The 19518-nt window shown below is 37.0% G+C and overlaps 1 protein-coding gene across 2 annotated transcripts in view; it reads right to left on the minus strand.

Annotated features, from left to right (window-relative positions):
• LOC132159763 (low-density lipoprotein receptor-related protein 1B-like) overlaps window positions 1-19518 on the minus strand; it is a 283789-nt gene that overhangs the window by 98447 nt on the left and 165824 nt on the right. For both annotated transcript variants that reach the window (XM_059569364.1, XM_059569363.1), the window contains exon 44: window positions 5040-5232. In XM_059569364.1, coding sequence (XP_059425347.1) covers window positions 5040-5232 — 193 coding nt within the window. The remainder of the gene's footprint in view (window positions 1-5039; window positions 5233-19518) is intronic.

A 19518-nucleotide genomic window follows, 5' to 3' on the forward strand; every position in this document is an offset into this window, starting at 1 on the left:
GATTCACATATCCTCAAATTATCACGCACCTGCAGCGCTTCTGATAACAGAGAAAAACAATACAATAACAAATAAAAGAATAAAATAAATAGGCATACACTAAGTATTTTCAATTAAATAATTAACATTAAGATGGCAAAACAAAAACACACGGAAACCTTCGATGTATCTTAAAGATCCAGCAGAGTCTTTTTTTTTTGTCAGACATAAAAATAAATATTAGGCCTATCTCAGTGCGAAATGTGTCTAGTTTTTATTTTTAAAAAGTTGCTTAAAATGTCGACGTGCTGCGCGGATAGTCTGGAGTAAAGCTCTGCGCAGGACTGTTTCGTAATGCCGCTCCCGCTGAATTTCTGACCATAACCGCCCACTCTGCTCCTGCAATTTTTGTGGCCGATCCCACAAACATTCTTATATTGTTTATAATTATTGCGTCATCAATGTACGGGTATTGAAATCACTTTTGAATGTACACTGGCTGTTCACTTTCACATTCGATTTCGCGTTCATACACCTTTGTAAAGGAGCACATCTAATCTTACAAGACCAGATATTTGTCAGTGAGTTCAGGATCTACTGAGCAACACATACTCTAGCATGGTCTGTCAGTCATCTATTATACTCTCGACCCGTGATCAGTCAAGCTCGTGTTGGATGCAAGGTTGCAAAGCTCACATTTTTCAACAAAATCAGGCTACTTTGCCTGACTGATGTTTTAAAGATTTTAAACTGATAGTATTAATCAGTCCTTTTTTTCGGTTAATGGTGAAATGGTTAACATGAAAATCCCTACTAGTAACAGGACTATATATTTATAGCATATGGAATCTGAATCATAATCTGGAGTTGAAATATGAATCCTACTCTAGACGAGTCTTGACCACAACCTTCATAAACTCGAAAATCTCTAAATAATCTTTATATTCTGAACAAAATGAATTTTTTTTGATTGCAATTTGGATGTACAAAATGAATCATAATATGGTTTCAGAATTCCATATTTAGAGTAAACAGAATATTGATCGAAAATTTATCACAAACTAAACCGCAATCTTTATTTAGAATCTGTATTTAGAGCAAGGGAAATCTGAATTACAATCTGTATGTAATTACAATTTTTTTATCAATATGAATCAGATTCACAGTCTATAAGATCTATATTCAGAACAAAAGGAATTTGGACTCCAATTTGGATGTATAATCATAATCTGGTTCCAGAATTCTATATTCCGTGCAAATGGAATCTGAAACATAATCTAGATTTAGAACATGGATCACAGTCAAGATTTGGAATCTATATTGAGAGCAGCAGGACATCTGAATGACAATCTGGATTTAGATCCGAGCAATTCAGACACAGAATCTATCTAGCATATGACTTAATTAATATAATGAAGGCTCCTTGTATTATTTAGTAATGAACACAAAACATGTTTGTTTGTTGGAATTCAGAACAGCATTATTGAATGCTGTGTGAAATATTTTATCAATTTCTCACCGCTATATTTTAACTGTGGCCTAAGGCATCCGATGTCTTTAACACAATACATTCAGCCTATAACCGTACACACACACACACACACACACACACACACACAATGCTTGAAGGGCACTCTTGCAGTGCCAGTCAGAGGGTTGGGCTCCTCAGCGGGTGTGAGCTTGAACTGTGCTTGGCACAGACGTTGGCGTGGAGCGCGGGTCTCTGAACCGTGCCCTATCTACACACAAGCGGCTGCCAGACTCCAGAGCCGTGGGCCGAGCATATTCCCCTGCACAAATGGTGAGGATTCAGATAAATGCATTGGGCCAGCGTCTTTCACCGTAGCGACATGGGGCGTCAGTCCTGGGAGGCTTTCGCTTATTATGGGATGGGGCTTTTAATAACATGGACTCTACGATGGCTGATTTCTGTTGGCCGGTGATTATAAAGGAATGTTTATTAGTTGGAATAAAAGGAACTGCAGATGGTAACCACTTTTAAAGGGACAGTTAACCTAAAAAAAACTATGTATGTCATTATATGTAGAAGGAAAAAGTCATGTGGTTTGGAACAGCATAAGGGTGCATTAAGTTTGTCTTATTTTTGTTATGATTTAAAAGGTAAAGTGGGGAATTAATTAGAATTACAGCATTTTATAGCTCCGTCTGAGCAAATTCTCTTAATAGAGTCATCTGCACTATATAGATAACGGGGATGGTGGCTACCGAGGTCCAAGTCTCCGAAGAGAGTCATGAGATGAAAAAAATCTCAGTTTGCAGTTTAGGATGCCAAGCATCTAAGCTGCTTCCATTAGAGTCCTTTGAAGCATTGAGGCTTGAATTGCAAACAAAGAAATGTCTGTATCGAAGCCAAGAAAGAAGCGGAGTGGAAAGTCGGCATTCTATAAATGTCTTATGTTCTATCATTTCTGCTAATTCTGTAAATTCCAAGGTGCAGTTTTACTTCCCGAGTGAATCGAGTGTAGTTTCTTCGCTTTAAAAGATTTACACCTCAGGCACTTGAAATGTGGTGCTCCTTGGGAGTTTCAACAGATGCAATAACCAAGCACTGCAGGTTTAAATTTTGTGGTCCGAGAATATAAACGTAAAAGTAACCATGTGCACTAAACAGAATTTATGTAAATGTACTTCCCGAAGTGGCCAGGCTGGACTGGGTCTCAGTATTTTGAATGGGACTTGGATGGAGGTTATCAAGATGGATCTGCTGTATTAGCTCAGTGACAAATAATAAAGTGGTCATTTTTGTGTGCTTATATTTACATATGTACAATTTATGTAAAACTTTTTGTAATATAGTGAAAAAAGTGTACTTTTGAAAAGGTGTACTTTTGACTTGGCATTTCTGCATTATATTATTTGACAAAAAAGCAAGAGAAAAAATGCATTAAAAATACTGACAATATAAAATACAACATCACTTAGAATCTGGATACAGAAACTAGATTTATAAGAAATATACAATCTAATTTATATTCCAATCACAACGTGTCAGTGAATTACAATATAGATCATAACCTGAATCTAGCAAATAAATAAATATTTTTCAATTATATGAATCAAGAGTCTAATTTTAGAGTGAACAAGAACCTGGATCACAGTCTGCATTAAAAATCTAGTTCTTAAATTTAAATTTATATCACAATTTATAATAAGAATCTATATATCTATATCCAATGTGTCTCGCAAGATCCGACTGGTCTCGCGAGAATGTGACGATATCCTTGAAAAATAATTTGCAGTGTTTACATTAGAGCTGCATGATTAATCGTTTAAAGATTGCAATCTAGATTCAAACACCTATGCGATCTTATTCCTGAATGACAACGATTAAGCTATGTCTATTACGACTTCACATTGCGAGTGTCTGTGGAGTATGAGAAGTATGTTTTATCGCTGCCCATGTTAATAAATCATTCATGCTGCTACTGATCCAGAAAGAGCAACACAACACAAATCATTATTTCTGTGTTACAAACATTTAAATAACACAAGTACTGGGATAAAAGTTGATAGTTTGGGTATAAACATTAACTGTTTACAGTAGCGCTCAAAACGAAAACAATGTAATACTTGTATGTATTGTAACGTTTATCCTCTTCCACCAGGAGGTGGCAACAACTGCCTGTTTAAAAAAAGTTTGCCATTAAATCATTCTTTCAGGAGACTCAAATTGTGAAGCAGGTTTTTATGAATTGAGACACTGACCCCCTCATTGAAAGGTATAATTTATATATATTTTTTAAAAGAATTTTTCAGAAACACTAGTAAATTAAGTTATTTTGTAGAGTTTAGATTCTCGTGAGAGAATTGAGATCTCCTATATGTATATACCGTATTTTCCGGACTATAAGTAGCACTTCTTTTCATAGTTTGGCTGGTCCTGTGACTTATAGTCAGGTGCGATTTATTTATCAAAATTAATTTGACATGAACCAAGAGAAATGAACCAAGAGAAAACATTACTGTCTACAGCCGTGAGAGGGCGCTCTATGCTGCTCAGTGCTCCATTAGCCTCTCCCTGAAAACATAGAGCGCCCTCTCGCGGCTGTAGACGGTAATGTTTTCTCTTGGTTCTTGGTTCTAAATAAATGCGACTTATATATGTTTTTTCCCTCTTCATGGCGTATTTTTGGACTGATGCGACTTATACTTAGGTGGGACTTATAGTCCGAAAAATATGGTATATATATAAACATGATTCTCAATTTTTCCAGAATCGCGCAGCTCTAGTTTAAGTATTGTTTATTGCTGCATATAATTTATTAAAATAGTAGTTTCACTTCATAAAGTACAGGTTCATTTCAAAATGCGCTTACATTATTTTAATTTAGTTGAATTATTTTAATTATTTTATTTTCAGTTGAATAAGACTAGTTTCCCTGTATATTTAATAATATTAATAATATAAATATATATATATATATATATATATATATATATATATATATATTGTCTCATCTCGTCTCGTCTCATCCTTGTGAACCATCTCGTGTCTCGTCTCATGGTATAAGTGTCTAGTCACAACCCCTAACAGTCACTCATTAACATGATTTGTCTTTGTATTTTTCACACCATGCTGACATAAACCAAGCTTGTTCTGTAATACACAGTCAGCAAAGCACACTGTGACTATGTTCATTAGCTTATCTGACCCTCAGGTCAGAATGTGTTGATTTCGTTCCAGCTTCCTGCACACCCATCAAAAAAGCCCCCAGTGACTTCTGACGCATCTAACATCAGTGACTTTGCATTGTGTTTGCTCTCATCACAGAGTAAGCATCTCAGAAACCTTGTGTGAATAATACAAACAAGCTTTGTGTGACTAATACAAACAAGATGAACAAGAAGATCTGCTACGTCTACCAAGGAACGTGTTTATCTGCTCGTTTTAAAACTCTCTTTGATTCAAGGGTTTTAGGAATATATTATAAAAGTTTGTTGAGACAACACTTCAGTTTCAATTCATCTAAAAACGTTTGGTTTGAGTTAAATGTTAAAACAGTTGCGTCGTGACGGAACAAAGGAAATTAATCACGTACAGCTGTTGGTGTCGTTGGAAACAGCGATGATTCCCATCGGTTGATGAGGGATGTCGGCACGGAGGACTTTCGTATTGGCTCCGGTGAATTTATCAGAGCGGATCACGGCCCGCTGCGTCCAGTCCGACCAGAAGATGAAGTCTCTGTAAATTGCCAAGCCAAAGAACGTTCCGGGTCCTGATTTCACGATTACCTACAAATTTAAGTAGAAGAATTTAAGTGAGGGAAATATCCTGATAACACACACAAAAAAAAAAAAATACAGTTTTTTATAAGAGCACCATTAAACATTTCAGGTTGTAGACTTTTGGTGAATTTATATTTCTTATTAATTTAAAACTTTCTGAACTTTTGGAGCTTGTGCTTAAATGCCAGATAGATAGCAAAACATATAAAAATAAATATATAAAAAGTTAAATTGATGGTTTCATCATTCGATTGATAGATGGATGGACAAACAGACAGAGTGATAAATGGAATGATGGATGGATGAAAAGACAGACAGATAAAACAACAGACAGAACAATGGATGGAAAGACAGACAAAACAGATACAACATTGGATAGATTGATAAAAAAATCGAACAACAGATAGATTGATAGAATGAGAACAATAGAAAAAAAAGAACAACAGATAGAATGATAGAATGAGAACTATAGAACTATAGAATGTTGGATGGATGAATGAATGGATGGATGGACAGACAGACAGATGGGTAGAATGACAGAACAATGGATGGATGGATGGATGGATGGATGGATGGACGGATGGATGGACCGATAAAATGTTAAATAAAATGATGGATGGATGGGTGGATGGATGGATAGGTAGAACAATAGATAGAATGGTGGATAGATAGAAGGGTGAATGGATGAGTTATCGATAGAAAGATAGATAGACAGACAGGTAGGATGACAGATAGAATGATGGATGAATGGATGGATGGAGAGTCAGACAGGAAAAACAACAGATACTGTAGAACAATAGATGAATGGAGAGACAGTATGATAGAACAATGTTGGAAAGACGGATATAAGGACAGACAGAAGGACGGATGGACGGACCAACAGACAGACTGATAGATTCTATTCATAAATATTACAGTTATCTTGTAAAAATCATTAAATAACTTTAAAGCACTGGTAATAAATAAATGAAAGCATCTCTCCTGCTGTACAGCACAGTTCCATCAGGCAGTTTACTTTCAGCACAAAGGTGCACAGACCAAAATAAAGTACAGTGAGTGTCTGTATAATTCACACAGACACACGGGCCCGTCCAGAGCCAGAGGGGAAGCACCCGAAGGACAGCCCTCCTCCATTATCCCCCACATTATAAATGATTAAACCAGATCTAGAGAGAGTGTAAATGGAATCGCTGTTGTAACAGACACAGAGATACAGTACATCACGCACTGCATCGGGGAGGAAGTTAAGCTGTGAAAGAGAGGCTGTTCTTCACGTGCCTGGAGGAAATGAATTGAGTCCTGTCACTCAGAAAACGGAGGAGATGGTAGAGATGGGAACAAACCGGGGTTCAAAATCTACACTCAACAAATAGATTTCAAATTTGACTTTGGTTAGTAAAATAAAACTTTCACTAAAAACATTCGGTCCTTATCAAAAACAAACTGTCATGACTCACTCACTGAAAACTGTATCCTTTTTTTATTTTTATTTTTTCTCCACAACTCCATATGCTGCATATTCCCTGAAGGCTACATTAAAGAAAATTAAATAATTCAGTAGGTCTATCATATATTTATTTGTTTGCTGTACATGTGAAAAAAAACAACAACTTCTGATTCTCAGATTTTTATGAAAAGCAAAAAAAAAAAGTAAATATATTGAGACAAAGCAAAGCAGTAAATAAAACAAATTAATTAATGTCAAAGCAGTTTAGAAAAGTCAATGAGATTTAGTCTATTAGAGACCAATATTTCTGTTAAGTTACTATATAATATAACGTCCACAAAACAAGCCACTACAAATACTTAATTACAGTTTCAAACTGCATGTAACCCTTGATGGGTTAAAAGAGAGGCTGCACACATTTTTATTTATATATTTTTTCTCAGCTTTTCATGTTTTTTTTTTTTTTTGCTTGGCTTTTGTGAGCCACACACATCTGTTCTGAAGTGCAGCATTAACCGCTCTTCAGTAACACACGCAGACACAGATGTCTCTGAGGAGCCGTCCGTTTGAATGCCAGAGTCTTTGTAATAATAATAGGCAGCTCGATGGGCGCATGGAGAGCGAGGCTCGCACTTTAATCCGCGATGACAACATGTCAAACACGTGTTCTCACCCTCATGCGGTCGAGACGTCTTTATTCCCAAGTGTTTATCGCCGCACCGCACACATGTGTGGGGGATCAGGATGAAAGATGTGGCAGACATATCTGCATGACGTTCTGATATCAGAGCTGTCGTCTCGACAGGTAAAAAACCTCTTCATGCTCTCTTAAGATCTAAAGTTTTTAGCATTGAATTACGAATCAGTGGACAAGAACGTGACATTCCTGCTCCGAGTGCAGGCTAACGTTTCAAGTAGCTTCTAAGCAGGGATTATTTCAGACTTTGCTCTCCAATAATGTGATGGAGGGTTACTCAAACATAACCTTAATTAAACAGGTTCTATTTTTTTTAAGCTATACTGACCCCTTGGCTAAGCGCCGCCCCTTTTTATGTACAGAACAAATCAAATGTGCCCATAAGGTAGTTAGATCTAATTGGATGTGATTTTTATGAGTACTGGAAATAGTTGCGAAATTGTGGAATTGCGACATTGTGAAATTTTTATTGGCGATTCTCCGTTAAAGAAATAGTTGTAAAAATATAAACAACTGAACACTACGGAGTTGAAGCAAATGCTTTTTAAAACCAGCTGTAAACAGAAAAGCCTCATTTGAATGTGATAACATTAGTGTAGCCTTTCTACAGTGTATTTACGATCTCTTTTTTTTTTAATTCATGAAGTAACATGCTTAAAAACTAAAAACTAAAAACTAAAAAACTGAAATGCAGCAAATGCTTCCCAGCCAATTGCAAAGAGTAAAGCTTAATTTAAAAATGATAAAATTGCTGTAACATGTTTACAATGCATTTACTACTTTTGGAAAAAGGTAAATTACGCAGTACATACTATAAAATTGAAAACTAAAAAAAAAAATGTAATTGACACAAAAAAGCTAAATGTATATAACATATATGAAATCACCCTGTAGCAGATCTATACAGGTGGAGCTGGGGAGGTTTCTGAAGTGCGCTGCAAATGTTACAGCAAGCACAGGCCTCACATTTGAATGTGGAGTTGATAATGTGAAAAGTAACCAATCAGCTATGCTATGTGAATCATTTTATTTATTTATTAAAATTTATTTGAAAAGGGACCACGTACAATTGTAACATTTTTGTTGCCATTTCATGCATTGTACTGAATTTAGCCAATGGCTAGTTTCCATCCACAATGACATAATGATATCATTATACCAGATTGAGTTACAGCCTATAGATCTGTGCCATCTAGAGTTTCATGACAGAACTTTGTATTAGTTTAACAAATCTACAACATATTCACTACCTTTGAGGAAATCTGTAAATTAAGCTGAACGTAATATACAACTGTGAAAACTGCAAATCTAGATTGAGGAAAACATTTCTCACTGTCAACTTCAATGTGTGGAAGGCCAATTCCGCTACTGAATAAAAAAATAAGAAAAGAAGAAGACCTGCGAGTTTTATCAAACAACTCATTTTATGATTTTGACTTTTATTCTAAGAATATCATAATACAAACTTGCAAATCTGACTTTTTTCCTCAGAATTGTGAAAAATAAACTCAATTGCGGGTAATAAAGTCAGAATTGAGAGATAAAAATTGCAATTCTGTCTTTTTTTCTCTGAATTGTATAATATCAAGTAATAATTATGAGTTATAAAGCCACAATAGCGGGTTATAAACTCATAATAGGAGGAAAAAAACTGAATTAGTTCAAGGTTCAGCTGTGTGCTTTGAAGCGAGAAATGGGCAACCAGGGGGAGTATTTTGTCCCTTTGGCCTGTGTTGTCCTCAGGAAGGGCCCGTGGCTTGTCAAAGTTTTTTAATATCCTTCTGAGAAAAGAACGAGAGTACCCTCTATGTTTGAGGGCAGAAAAGAGCGTTTTTTACGGCTGAATAAAATGAGGATGGTTGTGTACAGATTCTTTTAAACCTAAGCAATTGTGATTTTATGATGCCCTTGAATGTGTGTTTAGGGTGGAGATACAAAAGCCTCATGTGAAAGTAGTAACTAGGAATGTCCGATATGGGTAAAATATCTAATTGGGATTTTTATCTAACTGCGATTGCGATTTGATTTGCGATTTTACATTTGCAAAGACAAGCTTCAGCTCAATATTGTCAAATAATGTGCAGCACAGTACGAGTATCATTACCCTGCTGAAAAAAAATAAATCTAACAGTTTCCATGAAACCATTACAAAATTCATTTTTGGCATTATTCCAATATTAATAATTCCCATTATAACCCTGAAATCCTTTCAATTGTGTTTTGGGAGGGTTAAATATTTCAATCAATCAATCAATCAATCAATCAATCAATCAATAAATAAATAAATAAATAAATAAATAAATAAATAAATAAATAAATAAATAAATAAATATATTAGTGGTGGGCATAGATTAATTCTTTTATGGGGTGGTGTTAGCGCAGTGGACAAGACGAATGCCTGTGGTGTGAGAGACCCGGGTTCAAATCCACTGTGAAACGCCAGTGTGTCCCTGAGCAAGACACTTAACCCCTAGTTGCTCCAGAGGCGTGCCACCTCTGACATATATAGCAATTGTAAGTCGCTTTGGATAAAAGCGTCAGCTAAATGAATAAATGTAAATGTAAAATGTAAATGTAATCTAGATTAATCTCACTGTGATCTTGAAATTAATCTAGATTAAAATGGCTCATTCGAATTCTGCCGAAGGCATTCAGAATATGTGTGTTACCCAAAGTTTTGAGAAGGGGTTTATCAAGCTAGGTGGTGCATTAGAAAAGGGGCTCATCTCTTGTTTCCAAAATGCTTCACAAAGTGCTTGAAAAAGCTGTAAACTAATTCCACATTACAACCTTACGCCTGTTTCACACATACTCCGTCTGCAGTGCATATGCATTGCATATTTTTTTACGCAGCCATGTTAACGGATTCCAGTTGCGTTCCAGGAGCGTTGTGTCTGCAGCAGTGCAGCGATCGTTTATGTACCGAGTAGCGAACTGCAAACGCGTCCTGTGTGAAAGCACATCGAGTCTGTGCTGCACCACATACGTAACGCACACGGACTGCGTACGCACTGCAGACGGAGTATGTGTGAAACAGGCGTGAGCAGAGCTGTAGCTGGGGTCAGCGGGGACCCGATGAAAGTTGTACCAGTGGGCCCTGTTGAAATTGTTTAATTTGTATATTCGTTTATTTTTATATTTATTTGTGCTATTATACACAATGTTTGAGTTTGTAGGTGTCAAGGTACAGAAACCAAATAATTAAATGTAAAATAGCACTGGATAGTCTTCAATGTAAAAATGAAATATACAATCAAACCTAAATTTATTCAGACACCTTCAACATTTCTCACATTATTACAGTTTTGCTAGTACAGACCAAAAGTTTGGAAACATGACTATTTTTAATGTTTTTGAAAGATGTTTCTTCTGCTCATCAAGCCTGCATCTATTTGATCAAAAATACAGAAAAAACGTAATAATGTGAAATATTATTACAACTTAAAATAATTGTTTTCTATTTGAATATACTTTTCAATAAAAAATTTATTCCTGTGATGCAAAGCTGAATTTTTAGGATCATTATCACATGATCCTTTAGAAATCATTCTAATATGCTGATTCATTATCAAAGTTGGAAACAGTTCTTGGGGTCAGTAATTTTTTTTTTTCCAATAAAATCAATACTTATATTCAGCAAGGATCTGTTAAATTGATAAAAAGTGATAGTAAAGAAAATATATTATTAGAATATATATTGTTTGAAATGTTTTTTTTTTTTTTTATAAATGCAGTTCTTTTTAACCTTTTATTCATCAAATAAATTAGACAGCAGAACTGTTTCCAACACTCATAATAAATCAGAATATTAGAATGATTTCTAAATGATCATGTGATAGACTGGATGTTACATGTGACACTGAAGGCTGGAGTAATGATGCTGAAAATTCAGCTTTGCATCACAGGAATAAATTTTTTATTGAAAAGTATATTCAAATAGAAAACAATTATTTTAAGTTGTAATAATATTTCACATTATTACGTTTTTTTCTGTATTTTTGATCAAATAAATGCAGGCTTGATGAGCAGAAGAAACTTCTTTCAAAAACATCACAGAAACAAATGATAATGTAAAGTATAATACATTTTTACTGTATTTTTAATCAAATAAATGCAGGCTTGATGAGCAGAAGAAACTTCTTTCAATAACATTAAAAATAGCAATGTTTCCAAACTTTTGGTCTGTACTGTAGGTGTCAAGGTACAGAAACCAAATAATTAAATGTAAAATAGCACTGGATAGTCTTCAATGTAAAAATTAAATATACAATCAAACCTACATTTATTCAGACACCTTCAACATTTCTCACATTATTACAGTTTTGCTATATATATCAAAAATTATATCTGGTGTCTGAATACTTTTTGGTTTGACTGTTAAAACTACAAAGTAATTCAGTCAAGAGCAGTGAGTGATTTTCATTTTGATTTTCTTGGATGAACATTACAGCAGCCAGTAGCTAAATTAGATGCGGTCACTTTAAGAGACGATGAACACATCCAATATAATACACATCCCATTTTTTTCCTCAACTGTTTACTTTCACTTAAGAAATAACTGACAGTTTTATCGAGCATAATTTCCAAGGTGGATTTTTTGACATATTTTGTATGTATTTGTCGGCACAAGAGCAAAAATAAGCAAATTCGATGTTCAAGTGTTTTGTGACACCTTTCTCTGCATGAGCCCTGAACACCAGAACACCGCGAGTACTGAATTGGGCTCTTTCACATCTTTTTGTTTGTTCAAACTGCGATTTGTTTTTGTTCGTTCAGGTGCAGGAGGGAGTCGAGGAGAACTTCGCAGAAGAGAGCTCGGTTCAGTGTCGCTGTCTGTGATACACGGCTCTCTCTCTCGTGCGCACCGAACACAGCGCGCGAGTAACCAGCTCTGTTCAGCTTTTCCGTGTCTTGTTTTTGGACGCTTTAATGTTTAAATCGACAAGCGGTAAGGCTTAAAAAGACGTGAAAAAGATAAGCTTTCGTGACGATGCGCAGCAGTGGCCCGTCAACTGGCCTGAGCATCTTTTTAGGCTGGCCTCAGCCAGTCGGTTATATAAAATATCAAGGTGAAAGTCATCATAGCTTGCTTAGTATAGACCCAGCTCCCAACCCAACTTTGAGAATAGATTAACGGCAATATTTTTTTTATCGCCCGATAAGAGTCTCACATTAACACAGCACGTTAACACCGATAACCTTTTTTTTTTTTTTTCAGCTTACAGGATTATAATGGTGTAACTAATTTTATAGAATTAACTTAGTTACTAAATTTCACTGGAAATTGTTTTATATAAATAAAGAACTGGAAAGTATGTTAGTATGTACATGTTACACTGTATTTGGGATTTTAAGAACAAGTGGAAAATGTTAGCAAGCAGTTAGTCTGAATTTACATGAGTTTTAAATGCCGAGCCAGGCGCGAGTCGACGCAGGTTGTGCGCATGCGTCAAGCCTCATTCATACTGCCAGATGCGCTCGTGGAGATTTGCGGTGCGGGGCCGCGCGAGAATATAACCGAGCATTACGAAACAGGCTGTGTGAGTGCGGCAAGTGTTGTGACGAGTCTCTCTTCCTGCTGTTGTCGTCTGGTGTGTTTGGCCTGCAGTTTCATCAGGAGAATGATCTACACCTGTGCTCGGTCATCAGGAGGATGATTACTGATTACACCACCTGTATATAAGCTTAGGCTTGAAGATTGTGAGCGGCGCTTCGGAGAGCTCCCGACTTGGGAGCCGTTGTAGCCTTGTCTGCTCCTGGTTGTTCTGTTCTGTTTGATTATGATTTTTAAAACTTTTCATTTATGTTAATAAATACTCATGCATCCAAACCAACCTAAATCCTTATTTGTCACGGCTATGAGCCGGTCGTGACAAATATGGGGACTCGTCCAGCCAATTGATATTTGATATGAATTAATTTGTAGGTCGTTTGTGTTATTCGGTTAGTATTGGTTAAAGATTTGTTCGTAAGAGATATTTTTTTCTCGTTCTTTCGCAATTTCGTTTAGTGTGATATATTTGCAATATTTATCATTTGTTAAAATAGTTAATTTTGTTAAATTGATGATTAATTCGTTAAGCAAATATTGTGGAGGGTTTGTGGTGGTTGGTTTGGCTGCTTTTCGGGAGTTTTTGGTAAGTAGGCCTATTGGCTACTGTTTTTATATTTGAAGGGAATTGTTTTGGAATAGTATTTTCCCTGGGTAGGTTTAGAGTTTTTTTGTTTTTTTTTATTTTTGTTTGTTATTTTTGTGCGGTGAAAGCAGTTGGAGCATTTGTCTCAGGAACACGTCCGTGTTTGTAATAGTGACTCGTAAATCGGTTGCTATTGCAAGCACTGGTTTATAGTGTGTAAAAACCCGCTGCAAGTAACTGTATGAAGATTAGGGATGAGATTAGGTAGTTTTGATATTAGTTAGAGGGAACTGCTTATTCCATGCAATTTCTGTCTCCAAAAATATATAGCCTATATGTATGTTTTTTTTGTGTACATTTAGTAGCCATTTATTGTCATAATGACTTCAAACATTCAGAAATTTGTTAGCGCGCCATCCGAAAGCTTGTTAAATGAGTTGACTAGAGATCAACTATTAGAACTTGCGGAACACTATGCAATTAATTTAATGAATCAAGATAAACGTGTAAAAGATCAGGTTAAAACCTTGGTAAAGACAGAGTTAATAGAACGTGGTATTCTAAAATCATCAGAAGACTCGTTAACTTTTGTCGGTGCTACATCAACAGAGTCTCATTTAACATTTGAACAACAAAAGCAATTGCTGTTAATTCAAACAGACATGAAAGAAAAGTTATTAGAGGAGCAAAATCGCATTGAACTTTCTAAAATTGAATTACAGCGGCAACAACTTGAACTCGAACGTTATCGTTTAGATTTAATACGCGATGGTAAGCTTCCTTTGACAGGAGAGTTAAAACGTGACTCAAGTTCGTGCGAGTTTGACACTGTAAGAAATATGAAGTTGATGCCTAAGTTTGATGAAAGAGAGATTGAGCGTTTTTTTTTACTCTTTGAACGGGAGGCTGATGCAAAAGATTGGCCAGATAAAGAGCGAACGCTAATGCTGCAGTCTGTATTCACGGGTAGAGCCCAAGAAGCCTATTCTTCCCTTAATCTGGTAGATTCTACGGATTATCAAGCAGTAAAAGCAGCAGTATTGAGGGCTTATGAATTAGTTCCAGAGGCTTACAGACAGAGATTTAGGTCCGGGAAGAAAAGTGAGAATCAGACATATGTTGATTTTGTACACGATATTTCGGTCTGTTTTAATCGCTGGTGTGTAGCTTCTGAGGTAAAAAAAACTGGACGATCTAAGAGAATTAATGGTGCTTGAACAATTCAAGATTTCCATTCCAGATCGTATTTCAACCTACATTACTGAGCGTAAACCTGACACTGCGTATGAGGCAGCTGTCATGGCTGATTAATTTTCTTTGTCTCATAAAACTGGTTTCGGTTACCGATGGGGCGAAGAACATTTTAAAAAAGAACCGTGGCAAAGTTCGAATACATTTTCCAGGTTTTTGCATGAATCACCCAACGACCAGTTGTATAGATCTACTGAAAATGACAGAGCAAATATGTGTAATTACTGTCGTGAGTATGGTCATTGGAAGAATGAATGCCTGTTATTGAAAGCAAAAACTGACAATTCAAAAGTGAAATCTAAATCTTACTCTCCTGTAAAACCTGTGGCGTTAGCTGTGACTGATTCAATGTACAGTATGTGCAGGAAAATAGCTCGCCATGTTTTCATGTGTTTCACTTACTCCTTTCATCACAAAAGGGTCTGTTAGATTGGTAAATTCCGTACCAGTAAATATTCTACGCGATACAGGATCAGCAGAAACGTTTGTCTTAGAGTCTGCGCTGCCTTTTTCAGCTGCTTCCTATACTGGGAGTAATGTGCTGATCAAGGGCATTGGACTGAATGTTATGTCTGTGCCACTTCATAAAGTTATTTTGCAATCTGTGTTGGTCCAGAGAGAAGTGGAAGTGGCTGTTTGATCCTGCTTGCCTGGAAGGAGTAGATGTAATTCTTGGCAATGACTTAGCCGTTGATCGTGTCTAGAAGAATAATTCACCACATCTTGTTGTTACACCAGGTCCGATGATCTTGAAATCAGATGGTGATGAGAATTTGACCTGTCCGCCTAATGTGTTACCTTCTTGTGTGATGACACGATCAATGAGTAAATCACAAGATGAGGTAAAACTTGGAACTGAGAAGGTGGTGAGTAAATCTTTCATCTGGGTATTATCTGGATGAGGGGTTGCTCGTTCGGAAATGGGTGCCACAGGGAGAGTTTGCGATTGGTGACCCTTTGGTACAAATTGTGATTCCACAGTCTCTCCGGCAGTCAGTATTACAGACTGCACATGATATGTCTGGCCACATGAATAAAACATACAAGTTACTTCTGGGACGTTTTTTTTGGGCCAAAATTAAAACGTGAGGTGTCTAAATACATTAAATCTTGTCATACATGCCAGCTTACTGGGAAAGCAAATCAATCCTTGAAACCTGCTCCACTTTATCCAATTCCAGCTATTGGTAAACCGTTTGAGCATCTCAATATAGATTGTGTCGGCCCATTGCCTAGGTCAAAAGCAGGCAGTGAATACTTGCTTACAATCATGTGCCAAGTATCTAGATGTCCTTCTGCTTATCCTTTACGTTCGATAACCACAAAGTTAGTTTTAAAGGCACTTACACAGTTTATTTCAGTATTTGGAATACCACGAATTATTCAATCTGATCAGGGAAGTAATTTTACTTCTAATTTGTTTGGTCAAGTGTTGAAACAACTTCATATTCAGCATAATCTCTCCAGTGCTTATCACGCCCACAGAGTCAGGGAGCACTCGAGAGATTTCATCAAACATTAAAATCTCTTTTGAGGTCTTATTGTGTACATATGGGTAAGGACTGGGAAACTGGTCTACCTTGGTTAATGATGGCAGCTCGGGAAGCTGCGCAAGAGAGTACTGGGTTCAGTCCGAACGACCTTGTTTTTGGACATGATGTGCGAAGTCCGTTGGCTGTGTTATCTGCTGACTGGGAAAAGTCGGATCCGCCGAGAAATGTTTTGTCATATGTCAGTGATTTTCATAGACGAATTTATGAGGCGAACAAATTGGCAAAGTCGTCTTTGCACAAATCTCAAGGTCGAATGAAACCACTTTTTGATCGTCGAACAGAGTTGCGTTTGTTTCAGCCAGGTGACCAGGTATTAGTGTTATTGCCCGTTGTTGGATCACCGTTTCAGGCTAGGTTTGTTGGACCATACACTGTTGCTCGGCAGCTTTCTGATCTAAATTATCTGATTGATACGTCCGATCGAAAAAAAAGACAAGATTGTGTCACGTAAACTTGTTAAAGCCTTATTATGCTTGTAGGGACTCCGCTGACCTTTTGACAAATGAAGATAAAGTTGGTGTGCCTATTAAACCTGTTATGCTTGCAGGTTTAGCTGTTAATGACCCTGTTGAATTGGTGACACCAATGACAACATCTCCGGTGGTTGGGGAAGATGAAATCTATCTAGGAGATTGTGTTCTTCAGGCTCGTCTTAAAAATTCGCAGGCATTGAGTTCTCTCCACTCTCGGCTTGATCATCTAACAAATGTACAGCATACTGATTTGCTTAATTTAACTACGGAATATGTTACGTTGTTTTCTGATACTCCTACTTGTACAGATTTAATAGAGCATGACATTGATGTGGGAGATGCAACTCCAATTCGTCAGCGTTATTATAGAGTATTGGCGAATAAGAAAAAACATTTGGATGCTGAAATCAAGTACATGTTGGAAAATTACATTGCTGACTCTTCTTTTTCTAGTTGGGCATCGCCATCTTTGTTAGTGAGTAAATCTGATGGCTCGTTTAGATTCTGTACGGACTACCGAAAGGTAAATGCCATAACGAAGCCAGATTCTTACCCACTACCTCGAATTGAGGATTGTGTCGATCAAGTGGGAAGTGTTAGATTTGTGAGCAAATTTGATCTTTTAAAAGGTTACTGGCAGGTACCTTTAACAGCTAGAGCCCGAGAGATTTCAGCTTTTATTACACCTTAAGGGTTATTTTACTATAAGATCATGAGTTTCGGATTGCGTAACGCTCCCGCTACGTTTCAACGTTTAATGAATCGCGTAATATCTGGTTTGAGTGGCTGCGCGGTATATTTGAATGACGTTGTTGTTTTTAGTCAAACCTGGGAGGAACACTTAGCCCATATTAGAGCACTATTTGATCGATTTGTCTCAGCCAATTTAACTGCTAACTTGTCAAAATGTGAATTTGCCAAAGCCACAGTTACCTATTTGGGAAAGGTGGTTGGGCAAGGCCAAGTACGTCCTGTTCGCATAAAGGTAGAGGCAATAGATGAGTATCCTACTCCCACTACAAAAAAGAGCTAATGAGATTTCTTGGTATGGTAGGTTTTTATAGTTGTTTTTGCAGAAATGTTTCTGCCGCTGCGGTGCCTCTGACAAATTTGCTACGGGGAGGAGTAGATTTTTGCTGGACACCACTGTGTCAACAGGCATTTGATCGGGTAAAAATGCTTCCTACAGAGGCTCCCGTATTGGCAGCTCCGTGTTTCGATCGAGTGTTTAAATTACAGGTTGATGCTAGTAATGTGGGTGCTGGATCTGTCTTGTTACAAGCGTCTCCTGATGATATTGATCGCCCGGCTGGATTCTTCTCGAGAAAGTTTAATTTGTATCAGCTTAATTATTCAGTGATTGAAAAGGAAGCACTTGCTTTGATTTGGGCCCTACAGCATTTTGAAGTGTATGTTGGGTCATCAGAGGGACCTCTAGTGGTCTATACGGATCACAATCCTTTAGTTTTTCTACACTCCTTGCAAAACCCTAATCAAAGGTTGATGAGATGGTGTTTGTTTCTTCAGAGTTACTCTTTGGATATACGCCAAATTAAAGGCGTAGACAATGTAACGGCTGATGCTTTGTCCCGTGTTCACATGGTTTAAATGTTTTATTTTGTATTTTCTCTGATTTGTCTCTGTTTCTTTCTTAATTTTGCTTCCTATCAGGTTGCTGAAAGATTGAGAGTTGACGGGTCTGGGTAGATCTACAGACTGAACGAAATTTTGCTACTTGGACAAATTAAATTATGGGAGTTGTTTAATACCATTCGCTCTCCTATTTTTAGGGGGGGTGTGTGACGAGTCTCTCTTCCTGCTGTTGTCGTCTGGTGTGTTTGGCCTGCAGTTTCATCAGGAGAATGATCTACACCTGTGCTCGGTCATCAGGAGGATGATTACTGATTACACCACCTGTATATAAGCTTAGGCTTGAAGATTGTGAGCGGCGCTTCGGAGAGCTCCCGACTTGGGAGCCGTTGTAGCCTTGTCTGCTCCTGGTTGTTTTCTGTTCTGTTCTGTTCTGTTTGATTATGATTTTTAAAACCTTTCATTTATGTTAATAAATACTCATGCATCCAAACCAACCTAAATCCTTTACTTATTTGTCACGGCTATGAGCCGGTCGTGACGGTGTGAACGAGGGATTTGCTCCGCGTGGGGAAAAGAGGAGCGAAGATGAGAAGTATTCAGAGACACAGGCTGTGTGTGCGATCTTCTGAATGGGGAATAGCGAACATTCAATAAGGGTTGCTCTTGATATGCATTGTGACGCAGCTCTTGTAAAATTATAACAGAGTAATTTCGTGTCCACATCGCAGGCGTTTGCGATTAGCAAACCGCAACGTCTCAAATCGCAATTTCGATTCGATTAATCACACAGCCCTAGTAGTAACTATATTTACACAACACTTTCTTTAAAGAAATTATTAAATGACACAAAAACGCAATTAAAATTTTTTTCAAAATCTGAACAGAATAGATTGCTTTCCAACCACTGTAACAAAATTGGTTGATTCAAGTATTATATAAATCACACACTTTACTTAATGAAAGTGGCATATCTGATGTTTTGTTGTTTTTAAGAAAGTTCAATCTAATTTGCATGATTCTGAACTCCTGGGAGTTTAAATGTGTGGCTCTGTTTGTTTTCCTCTAGAGTAAGTATGAAAAGGCTGGAGTTTGAATCTGTCAGCTGTAACCTAGATGGCACTTCCTCCTCCAGCACACTCTG

This window comes from Carassius carassius, chromosome 16 (genome assembly GCF_963082965.1).
Source record: "Carassius carassius chromosome 16, fCarCar2.1, whole genome shotgun sequence".
Lineage (NCBI taxonomy): Eukaryota > Metazoa > Chordata > Actinopteri > Cypriniformes > Cyprinidae > Carassius > Carassius carassius.